Raw genomic sequence first — 11,666 nt, 5'->3', positions numbered from 1 at the left:
CTTTGGAACTCAGTGCTTTGTATTTACAAAAGAAAAATAATAAAGGAAAAGTCTGAAGCTAATCAGCTGGAGACACGGAGCAAAGGTGGGAATCTGGGGGAAAGGGTAGGGGCCTCTGCAGAGAGAGAAGGGGAGGGGCTCTGGCACTAAGGCAGCCTGAGGGTCCCAGCCTCTAGGGGCTTCCCCAGGGCCAGCCCCGCCCTCCCACAGAGGCTCAGATCAAGGGGCCAGGAGCTGAGTCTCCCGCAGCCCCCTCTGGTTTTTCCAGGAGCCTGAGTTGCCAGCTCCAGGGGTCTGGGAGGGCAGGGGAAACTGAGGCCGGAGAGAGCCCATGGGTCCTGCCACCACTTCTCACTGTGGTGTGATCTTGGCAGCCTCGGCCCGAATAAGGGCAATGAGGTCCTGGTTGATGAGGAAGACGAATCGCAGGCTGGCAATCTGCGGGCGGGAGAAAAGGGTGGCTAAGGACGGAGGTGAGACTGTGGGCCGGGGCCAGGCCCACACGCTGCCTCACCACACCATGGGGCTCATCCTGGCCTTTCCACCTCCCCCCAGCTCACCTCCACCACGGAGTTGTTGCTAAGGCGCCATTTGGAGCCACACAGCACAGGTCGTCCATCGATGTAGATGGGCCGCCGGCCCTCATTGGCAATGAAGAAATCACCGTTGTTCTTCAGCTTGATGACACCTATGGGAATAGAGAGAAAGGGGGTATGATGGGATGGGGGGAAGGCCAGAAGAGGCCCTGAAACCCCCACGTTCCCTCTGCTTCCTGAGGCCGCTACAAGGCACCCAGGACTCCCAAGTTAGAGATCCTAAAATGCCAGCTCCTCAGCCCCACCCAGTCCCTGAGGTTCCCATGGAGACCAAGCCCTAGGGCTGGAGGGCAGCGAGAGGCTGGGAGCACCATCCTCACACACTGCTTCCCGCTGGTACCTTGCTTCCGGGAGATCTTCCAGGCCGGACCCTCCAGAGACAGGTCCACGTCGATCTGGTTATCCTTGGTGGCTCTCCCGAGGGTGATCTGGGGAAATGGGGCAGGTGAGGGCTGGAACCTGAGGAATGGGGAGGAGTCCACACAGGCCCAGGAAAGATGAGCAATCAGGGACCAGACACAGAAAGGGCAGTGAGGGGAAGATCGACGGAGGAGGGGGACCTAGGAAAGGGGAGGTAGGGGTGGGGATGGGGATGAGGACAGGAAGGGCTGGGCTGGCCTCCTCAAGAGAGGGCTCACCTCTCTTGAGCGCATCAGGTACCGCACCATGCGGCCCCGCAGCACTGCCAGGGTCTGGTTGTCAAAGTCCGGAGAGCTCATGCCTGGGGGAGAGCAGCTCATGTCAGAGAAGAGCCCACTCTTTAGAGCCACAGCATGGAAGGCAGGAGCCAGGGCAAGATCCACTGAGGGAAAGGAGCTAGAGGTCTGGGAAATGAGGGTGAACCCAGCCAAGCAACCACGGGGGCTCAGGGAGGGGCGAAGGGATTTGGAGCACGACCCTGCTGGTCCCCTGGCCTCCTCACCTGTGATGCTATCTACTAGCACCTGCCACTTATGCAGTTCCTGTTCCAGCTGCCGAATCTCTCGCTTCTGGCGCCGGTCAGCCACTGTCAGCTCTGGGGTGAGGTGGGGTGGTAACGAAGGACACTCTGAGGTCACCAGCACCTTGTACTGTTTCTCTCTCTTCCAGCAGGAGCTCCCACCCCCTCACTATCCCCACGAGGGCACACTCACCATGTTCTAGGACTTCATCTCGCATGTCCCTGGGGGGTGAGAAGAGAAGGATGAATCAGGCTCCAATTTGAGCTCACCTGCCATCACCATTAGGTGCTACTGGGCTCAGTAGGATCCCTCAGTCCCTCAGCCCAGTGACCCCGTGGGCTGCTCCTCTGGCCTTAGCCTAGCTTCCCTCCCTAGGGTGGGGGTAAGATACAACGGGGCGGGGGGGGCGCGGCTGGGAAGGGCTCTTAGCAGGGAGACCAACAGCTACAACTGGAGCTCCAGGCCGAGTCTGGGCTGGGCTCCGTTCCCTGCAGCAGGAGAGGCAGGGCCAGGCAGCACAGGGAGCTCTGTCCTGGGGAGACACTCAGCTCTCTGTGCCCTGCCTGTGGCCCCAGCCACTCACTTGAGCTTACTGTCATCAATCAAGTCCTCTGCGTCGGAGAAATTCAGCACTTGGTCCCCCTTGGGCAGCGGCTGCACTGAACGAAGGACAGAGGGAGGGTCAGCGCCAATGCTCCTACTCAACCACAAGCTGCTGAGCAGACAAATGAACTAAGAGGACAAACTGTAAAGACAGCCCATGGAGACGGTCTCGTGCTGAAATCAACAAAAGTTAACCTGATACAGGTAACAGCATGCATGCAGATCAGACTGAACGCTACTTTGGCACAAAGCATTCCTGGGATTCGCTGGGGGGCAGAGGTGGTTCTAGAAAGGGAAGGGAATTAAAATTGACCTTTGGGGCTTCCCTGGTGGCGCAGTAGTTAAGAATCCGCCAGCCAACGCAGGGGACACGGGTTCGAATCCGGATCCGGGAAGATCCCACATGCCGCGGAGCAACTAAGCCCGTGTGCCACAACTACTGAGCCTGCGCTCTACAGCCTGCGCTCCACAACTACTGAAGCCCGCGTGCTACAGCTACTGAAGCCCGCACGCCTAGAGCCCACGCTCTGCAAACGAGAAGCCACTGCAATGAGAAGCCCGTGCACTTCAATGAAGAGTAGCCCCCGCTAGCCGCAACTAGAGAAAGCCCGTGCGCAGCAACAAAGACCCAATGCAGCCAAAAATAAATTAAAAAAAAGAAAGTTGACCTTTGCACGGTCTTTTCAGTGTGCAAAGAGCTCTCACTTACAAAGCCTTGAACTACATAGGGAAGGCATTACTATTAGCTGCACATTACAGATGAGAAAACAGATAGAGGAAGGGTTAAGCTATGTGACTAGTTCAGGACACAGCCAGGAATCAAGGCCCGCTTTCCTGATTCCAAACCCAAACTGCCTCTTCTACCACATCACATGCTCCCAAACATTTTCTGCCACATTCGGCAAGGGGCTGAGAGGCACATGCCTGTCAAGTCTCACTCAGGATGTGTCAGAAGGGAGCCTTAAGCCAGTGTTTTCAAATTGTGGGTCATGACACGTTAACAGTTCATGAAATTCACTTTTTTCAAAAAAAAAAAAAAAAGAAAGAAATGGAATGCAATAATACCAGAATCCATCAGATGTACAGGATAAATATTGTTTCATGAAAGTTTTTCAGTTCTTTTCTGGTCAAAATGTAAAAGCGATTGGAGTCCCCAAATCTGAGAACTCCTGCCTTAGTGTCAGTTGTTCCCAGGACTGCAGCGTCTGCTCAGCAGCAGCTCCGACTAGCTAGTGAGACTGCTGGTTGAGGAGTCTGACAACCCCTGAGGTGTCATCACTGCCAGGGAAGCAAGGGGGGCTGCATAGGAGCCACAAATTCTCCACCACCACCGCCCTCCACCTTAGTTCAGACTGTGGGGAGACGGGGTTGGGGTAGTCACCCTGCCAGAGCTGCCTGAATCCTACCAACCTAATATTCAGCTGACCTGATAGGTAAGCAGTGTATACTCCCTGTTCCTAGGGACTCCAAGCATGAAATAGCAAAGGAAAAATCAAATATCCACATAAGACAACCCTTGAAGGGAAAAATTATACCTTTATGTTAACAAATATACACAATAGGGGCTTCCCTGGTGGCGCAGTGGTTAAGAACCCGCCTGCCAATGCAGGGGACATGGGTTCGAGCCCTGGTCCAGGAAGATACCACATGCTGTGGAGCAATTAAGCCCGGGCGCCACAACTACTGAGCCTGCGTGTCACAACTACTGAAGCCCGTGCGCCTACAGCCCGTGCTCCACAACAAGATAAGCCACTGCAACAAGAAGCCCACGCACTGCAACGGAGAGTAGTCCCCGCTCGCCACAACTAGAGAAAACCCATGCACAGCAATGAAGACCCAATGCAGCCAAAAATAAAACAAACTTGTTAAAAACAAACAAACAAAAAACCAAACATACACAAGGTTAACTTTTAAAATAGTGACAAAGGAGCTAGCTACAGCAGCAAAAATAAACTTTATCCAGTGTCTGTTCTCTCTGCAGGAGGTCAGTGATAGCTGAGCCTGAGGAAGCAGCAGAGATCTGGAATAAAGAGGGCTGCCCACTGGGCACTAAATTCAGAGATCCTCAGGAAGGAAAGATGGGGCCTCCCGTGACCAGATTTCCTAAAATCCTCTGGTAGGAATCTTTTATTATCCAGAAGCTGCAGGGCCTAGCGAGTAAGGTGACAGGCAGAACTGAAGCTTCATTTTCAGAACAGTATGAACAACTACATAGTAGCCAACATGCAATAATCTTTAGGAAGTAAAAGTAAAGTGTGCTTGGACTGTGAAAGTCTGACCCTGAAACCCAAATCTAACTGAAGAGCTTCCTATAGTTTAATCAGACCGCTTTCCTAGTATCTGTTATTAGGAGAGTGAGAGTTTTGCTGGTGAGGAAAGAGAGGAAGCGTTCTGGCCCTTGGGAAAGGAGAAAGACAGGTGGCCTGGGTTAAAGTCCCTGCAGGGATTTGGGAATGGCCTGAAGGCAGCCCCACAGCACAAATGCTTGGTGGGAGAGGCAGTGAGAAGGAGTGTGGAGAGAGGGAAGGGGCAGAAAGCCTTAGACAAAGTGGGTGGGAAAGGGGGACGGGTGAGCGGTGAAGGGACTTTCACACTTTACTCATGTTTGAATGTTACTTGTGAAGAGTATACTATTCTTTATGTAATGGTAAAACATGTCAAAAAAACGAAAAAAGTCAAGAAGTGGGAGACAACTCTGCCATTTAGTCTTTTTGTTCAGGATTCTAGGCAATTTTGGCTACCCTCACCATGATCCTAAGACCATTCCAGCCAATCTTCCTCCCTCTGGAAGGAAGTGGTTTTTGCTGCAAAGAGAGATGAACAAGACGCCGGGGGCCACGGAGGGATTTGTTACAGGGCACCTGAGGGCAGCTGTGTCCAGCCCCCTTCACACTCACATACATGCACCCTCACTCTGCCAGCTCCTGGGCCCAGTTACCTGTCTGGTCCTCCAACAGGTAATACTGCTTCATGAGCTGCCAATGGGCCTGCAGAGCCTTGGCAGTACGGGCCAGGTAGAAGGCATCAGGGTGTCTGTGCAGCAGGTCCTGGAAAGTCTCCACGGTGGGCTGGCTGGTCTGGAGGGCAAGAAGCACACTCTGGGCATCTGGGTTTCCTTGCTCCTGTCTCTGCTGTACCATCCGTGCCCCCTGCCCCAGTCCCCAGCAGGAGCTGGAAAAAGTGGTAACTACTGCTGCCCAGGAAGCCAGGCTTGGCTCTCCCCGAGGACCCGGTCCACAAAGGCCCTGCAGGTGTATGTGTGTCTGCAAGCAGTGGAACCTCCCTGCAGTCAGTTTTCCAGGTTAGCCGGCTCCCGCCCTGCCCCTCAGCATTACCAGTCCTCAGCCTTACCGATCCTACTTTGCTCAGCAGCTGCTCTTCAGCCTTGCTAAACAGGGCCTTGCTCTGGATGGCGGCAATGGCCTCTGGGTGCAGCTGTCTCATGGCCTGGCAGGCCAGCCTGGGCAGGAGGGAGATAGAGGGCAGGGCAGGGTTGAAGGAAGGGTGTCAAGCAATCTGGGGTTCCTACTTCTCCAAAGCCTGCAGGCCTCTGAGATCCAGAACTCAAAGATCCAGGCCCTCAACAGGAAGAGCCCAAGGCTTAGCACAGGACCTGTGACCTCGTGCATCTGCCGAAAACATCAACAGGCAACTCAGAAAACTCAGCTTCCTGTGTTCAACCCCATGAAGAGGCTCAAGGGCACAGCCGCCTACAGGCCAGTCCGGAGGGAGATCCTGAGACCAGCTGCTATTCCTGCCCCAAGAACTTTCTCCTTACTTGGCCAAAGCTGCCACCCACTAGCCACCTCCTCTTTCCCAAGCTGTGCCCTGCCCATTTCCTGGTATATCAGGGCTGTGGCTATAGCTTAAGTGGTGACAGGGGCTGTGGAGCAGAATATGGATGTTAAGCATTCGACCAAATTCTGATGATGTCAAACGAAGTGCCTGAGAAGGAAGAGTGTGTGTTGTGTATGTGCACAGGTGTATTTGGACTGTTGGAGCTGGAAGAGGCCCTGGTGTTCTTCTGTTCCAACTCCTTCTTCTGGAGGAAGAAACTGTGGGAGGTCAGTGTGGGAAGGCTGGGAGGTGACCGCCCCAAAGCACAATGCACACGGTGGTAGAACAGGGCTCCTGGCACTCATGTGGTGTTTTCTCTCATGCTACTTCCTTGGCTTCCAGGTCCTTGCTCCTGACATCCAGCCTGGATTAGCAGGGTTGGTAGCAGGAAGCAGCTTCCCCCTGAAGCCTGGCAGGTCTCCAGCATCATCTCAGAAGATACAAGGCCCCAAGGAGCCCTGCCTCCCAGGCCCCTCCCCTGTACAATTCTTTCTGTTCAGGAGCCAAATTCTGGTGTCCCCAGTACCGCGCCGCTGCTGGGGCCAGCCCACTCACTTGGAGATGACAGGATCGTAGAGCAGGGCGTACCAGCGCTCCTGGACTTCGCGCAGGGTGAAGCGGCAGCTGAACTTCACGCCCAGGTGGACAGATGTCAGGTCATTGGTCTGCAAGGCCCCAGAGTGCTTTGCTCCAGCCTTAGAGCTGGGAAAAACCCTCCCGTGCCACCTACAGGACACTGCCGGGCTAGATGGGGGGCTGGGAACTGGAGGCTGTGGGGAGAAGGCGAACACAACCCCTGTGGTGGGAAGCACTACCTGCAACACGGCATTGATGAGCAGGAGGTCATCCGCAGGCTTCCAGCGGCCCAGATCCTTGGTCACCTGGAGTGGCTGTTTGCTCTTCTTCACACGTTTGGTGAGTCCAGGGGCTGGGGCTGGGCTGGGTGGCACAGGGGTGCTGGGGGCCTTGGACACCTGGGCAGGGGGCAGGAGCAGAGTGAGCTCATCAGGGCAGCTAGGCCTTCAGGCCTAGAGCTTTGTACACTGTGTGGCAGCTCCAGCCCCACCCAACAACAAGCCACAGGCAGGGGGCTCAGCTTTCCAGTGCCCATCCCTTCCCCCTTCCTACCCCCACCAAAGTACTTCTACACAGTCCTTGACCATATGGGGTCTTCTTTTTGCTGGTGGCGCCCCCCAATGCCAGCATGGAGGGTGGGTGGGGAGGATACCAGGAAAACACTCTTGCTGGTACAGTGTCTGAGGCCAGAGCAATGCCACCTGGGGGTTATTTTTACAGCCAGCAATGCTCGGAACAGGCTGTCTGCTCCCAGAATAGATGCACGCTCTATGCCTCCCACACAGAATGTGATACAGGATGCACTGACAGGGTGGTGATGGGTGCAGCAAGAAAAGCGGAGTAGCGAGAGATGGGCTCCCAGGAGGGAGGCAACTGAGGTGGGCCGGGGCAGCTTGATCCTCTCACAAGCCTCCTCTGCAGGGCTCTTGCCAGCTGACAAAGGTTGTGGGGAAACACAAAATCTGGCACTGGCCCCCACCCTTCTCCATTCCCCACGTCTCCCAATCCTCACCTTCTTCTTCTCACTGGAGGAGGGTTCACTCCCCGAACAGCGCCCTGGTTCCACCCCACTGGCCCCCTTTGCCCGGGTAGAGGACTTAGCCAGGCTGCTCTCCACCAGCTCATCGTCAAACTTCTTTCTCTTGATGAACCTGCGAAGAGTCCTACCCAGTGAACGCTCTGTGCCCCATCCCCAGTACCCACTCACACACACCCAGCCCCCACAGTAGAGCAGGTTCCCAGCAGGCAGGATGCTAACTGCTCTGGCTCAGTGGACGGGGCATGGAACTGCTATGCTCCACCCTTGACATGACAAGTGTATTGCACCACAAAGATTTCCTGTCCAAGACCTAAGATCTCCCTCCCTCGCTCTCAGTCATTGGGAGGGACTTAGTAGGGACAGGAAAAGCACAAGGCTCTGCCAACAGTTGGGCTCCAGAGGGGCTCAGGGAGCCATTCCCAACAGGGGTGAAGGCATGCAGCAGTCTCAGTCTCTGGCCCTTCAAACCCTAGTACCTGGAGGAGCTTCTCCGTTTAGGGATGGTGCCCAAAGCCTGTGAGGAGGCCCGCTTCTGCCCTGCCAGTGACTCCTCATCCTCTGAGCGGCTGGCAGTGCCTGATGCCATCAGGGATGAATCTAGCAGCCCCTGAGAATCTAGAAAAAGAGAAGTGGTGAACCCAGGCCTCCTAAATGCCTAGCAGAGCCCTGAGCCTCTGCACATGGGACCCCTCCTCAGCCCCCCTCCCCCTACCAGCCCTCTTGGTCCCTCCCCTGCTTCCTTGACACTTGAAGGTTTAAGGTGGGAGTTCCTTGGCCATCCAGATCCCATCTGGGCCCAGACCTTCCACGCTGGGCAGTTCTCCCGGTGCCACGTGTCATGTCGTGCAGCACATGGTGCTCAGGTCAGACTGGTGATGCCGACACACCGGGCTCTGGGCATAACTGCTCCCTCTGCCATCAAAATGCAGCCATGCCAAAGAGCGTCAGCTCAACAGCAAGTCAGTCAACTGTGGCCTCTGCCGAGAGGTACGTGGGTGGTGCTGACCCAGGGGGAGGTGGCAATGCCCAGCCAGGACCGAAAGACACACGTGCCAGGCACGGGGTGGAATCAGCAGATGCTTGGCGCCTGAGCGTTTGGGGAGCTGGCCCGGCCTCATACTACCTTTGTCCATCCTCTCACAGTCCCAAAGCCACTGGTTCCAAACCACAGGGCTGGAAGGAAGGGTCCCACAGGTTCATCCAAGGATTCTGACCAGGTGAGCTTAGAGGCTGAGAAGAGATTCTGCAAAGGAGAAATGAGGCTCCCTGAAGCTCAGGTTTCCAGCCTCACCTCCTTTATACTGGAACAGGTCCCCAGGATCCCATAAGCTAGGGAAAACACCAGGAGAAGATACACAATATATTCTGCCAATATGACCCTGTTAAACCTTTCGAAACCTAAGCCTTTCGAAGGTCACCGACATCTCTGAGACAGTGATAAAAGCTATGGACCCTAGAAAAATGTACACATTTTAGGAGGTTCACAAACCACTCTAATTCTACTCATAGCCCCTAGGTTAAGGGCCTTGACTATAAACTAGCAAGAAACAAGGGATTCTTGGCTCACTTTTTCTTTGTCTGCTGCCCATTCTGCTCCCCTCCCAGCCCAAAGCAAGGAAAAGGAAACGGAGATTGAACTCCCACCAGTCCATCTCACTTTTTTTCATTTGAAGCTCTGGCTGAAGATTTAGTGGGTGGTACCTCGTGGAAGCTAAAAAACTCGGCTTGGGAACTGAGCAAATATCAACCACCCTGGCGGGGTGGCCCTCGCCTAAGCCCGGAGAACTCAGGTAGTAGGGACTCTGCGGAGCGCGCCGCTTCGGAGAGTCCCGCCCCTTCTGACCAGGGCGTCTCTCCGCGCAGCGTTCCAGCCCTGCCCCCAGGTGCGCTCCTCGCGCCGTACCATTTGATACGGCTGGGAAACTTGCCACCTGGGGAGAGGGTGAAGGGCCCGATTCCGCGGGTAGACTGAGGCAGGGTCAGCGCCGCCTGCCTTCTCCGGCCCTCCACCCCTCGTTCTCCCCCCAAGGGCACACCCACAGTAGGGGATTAGTCCAGGTCTGTTTCACGGGCTCGGGATAGGAGTGGTGACGAAGTCAGCCCTGCAACTCAAAAGCAAAGCACCGAGTGAACCCCGATGCCCTCGCAGCCTTGGTTTAAGCCCCACGGGCCGGTGGCAGGGGAAGGGAGTCAACTCCCAGACCAATTCTCACCCCACCTTCGGCATGCCACCTTTGCGCATGCGTAACTTCTAGGACCAGATTCTGACCCGGTCCGGCCCACGCATGCGCAGATTTTCGGGGCGCTCCCGGGGCGGGGCCCCAAACCTGGCGGGGTGTCGTCCCCAGCGGCACTCTGGGGAACTCCATTTCATCCCCAACTCTGCTCCGAACACTCAGAGGCGAACCGCTAGGTCTCACCATTCCTAGGCTGCCAGCTCCAACAATTTCTCCGCGGCGACGGCAGCAGCCGCAGGGCCAAAGCCGGCTTCCGTGAGGCCCGTCTACTTCCGGGTCTACGAACCAAGGGCTGCGCAACCCCTTCCGGTTCGCCTCGGTAACGTGCGTAAGGGGGCGTGGCCGTGGTAGCGAAGGTGTCGCCGTTTTGTTAACAGCCAAAATTAAAGGCTTTCCCAATTGGGACAACATATAGGGAGGCATCAGGGATTATAGGATCCAGGTTGGAGGAAGTGATTAAAGGGAAAGGCGACACTTGGGGCGGGATAGCCTGAGTAGCGAGATGAGGCAACGCTGGAAGGGGCTGGCCCGAGGGTGGGGCCGGGCGGCAGACTAGATTTCGGCTTCCGAATCTTGCAGCCTCCTGAGACATCTAGGACTCTTTGATAGTTTCTCAGGACCAGTTATGGATAGTTTGATTCCACCAAAGGTTTTAGAGAAACTACTCTGTGGCAGGCCCTGTGCTAGGCACAATGCGGGGAGATGATGTTGAGCTCCCTCCAGCCGGAGGAGGAGCAGGGAGGTTGATGTCTAAGGAACGGAGGGAGGGTTCTAGGCCGCGGTTCTAGAAGGTAGAGGCCCTGGGAGAAGGAGTGCCCTTCCCATCAGCCCGACCCCACCTGGATTGCTGGAGGCAGCTGTGGGCCCCGGGAGGTAAGACGACCAAAGGAAGCACCTTCAGAGGAGAGTGCCCTGGAGATGGGAGGACAAAACTACAGGAAAAGTTGGGAGTTTGGGGGTGTGAGAGCTGTCTCGAGAAACCAGAAAGACTGTCCTCTAAAAGAGGGTTTCTATTTGTTTTATGCTTCCTTGGAGGGGCACAAAAGGGTAATAGCCTTAGAGAAACATACTGCGGCTCAGAATAAGAAAGATACAATTCCAAAGCTGTCCAGCAGCTAGGGTGGTCCCCTCAGTGGAGGTGTCAAGCACACATCACCTGGACATTGCCAGGCGATTCAAGTGTCAGATGGGAGGGCCCTTCTGGCCGTGACAATGTATGATAGCCTTCTGCTTCAAGAGTCCCCTGTTCATTTGTGATCTTGCTTAATGAGTATTAACCTATTTTATTTCCCCTGAAAGATTGTGTTTTCTGATACAAGGTGTGATGGACTATACTAGACATAGCATAGTAGCTATACTAGGTGAGAGTTATCAGGGAGGTCTCTAAGGAGGTGACAATTGAATTGAGATTTGACAGCTGATAAGGGACCAGTTAGGCAAAGAGCTGGGGTAAGATGACCTAGTCAGAGGGGACAGCATAACTCCAAAGCAGAAAAGAGCTTGGTGAGTTTGAGGAGGAGGAAGTTTAGTGTGGCTGGAAAGGATGATCAAGAAAAAGAGGGAGGTAGATGAGAATAGAGAGGTCATCAGGGCAGATCACATTAGGCCTTGTAGTTCATGGTATAGATTTTGGTCTTTATTTTTTTTTATTTTTGCGGTACGCGGGCCTCTCACTGTTGTGGCCTCTCCCGTTGCGGAGCACAGGCTCCCGACGGACACGCAGTCTCAGCGGCCATGGCTCACGGGCCCAGCTGTTCCGCGGCATGTGGGATCTTCCCGGACCAGGGCACGAACCCGCGTCCCCTGCATCGGCAGGCGGACTCTCAACCACTGCACC

At 55.1% G+C, this 11,666-nt stretch overlaps 1 protein-coding gene across 2 annotated transcripts; it reads right to left on the bottom strand.

Annotated features, from left to right (window-relative positions):
* Position 1: 1 nt before the first annotated feature.
* On the bottom strand, positions 2–10,117 carry MCRS1 (microspherule protein 1). 2 transcript variants are annotated; one of them, XM_081248354.1, is made up of 15 exons: positions 10,013–10,100; positions 8,716–8,835; positions 8,069–8,207; positions 7,566–7,704; positions 6,793–6,951; positions 6,533–6,642; positions 5,492–5,600; positions 5,079–5,217; positions 2,121–2,196; positions 1,730–1,758; positions 1,519–1,611; positions 1,235–1,317; positions 937–1,024; positions 561–688; positions 2–438 (listed from the first exon to the last, which is right to left on the bottom strand). In XM_081248354.1, exons 2-15 carry the CDS (start codon positions 8,723–8,725, stop codon positions 352–354), a joined length of 1,389 nt encoding a protein of 462 aa, XP_081104480.1. In that variant the 5' UTR covers positions 8,726–8,835; positions 10,013–10,100; the 3' UTR covers positions 2–351. The 2 variants fall into 2 exon arrangements, with proteins under 2 accessions (XP_081104480.1, XP_081104479.1); XM_081248353.1 differs by lacking the exon at positions 8,716–8,835 and having other exon boundaries at positions 10,013–10,117.
* Between the last annotated feature and the right edge of the window lie 1,549 nt (positions 10,118–11,666).

This window comes from Mesoplodon bidens (genome assembly GCF_964165515.1).
Source record: "Mesoplodon bidens genome assembly, chromosome: 11".
Lineage (NCBI taxonomy): Eukaryota > Metazoa > Chordata > Mammalia > Artiodactyla > Ziphiidae > Mesoplodon > Mesoplodon bidens.
This window is presented reverse-complemented; position numbering and strand designations above follow the sequence as displayed.

What these genes read in the sequence shown, in the direction of transcription:
- MCRS1 (XM_081248354.1), bottom strand. An exon ending in GCTAGTAGATAGCATCACAG is followed by an intron (nt 1,318 to 1,518) that starts GTGAGGAGGCCA and finishes GCTCTCCCCCAG; the next exon opens with GCATGAGCTCTCCGGACTTT. An exon ending in GAAGATCTCCCGGAAGCAAG is followed by an intron (nt 689 to 936) that starts GTACCAGCGGGA and finishes CTATTCCCATAG; the next exon opens with GTGTCATCAAGCTGAAGAAC.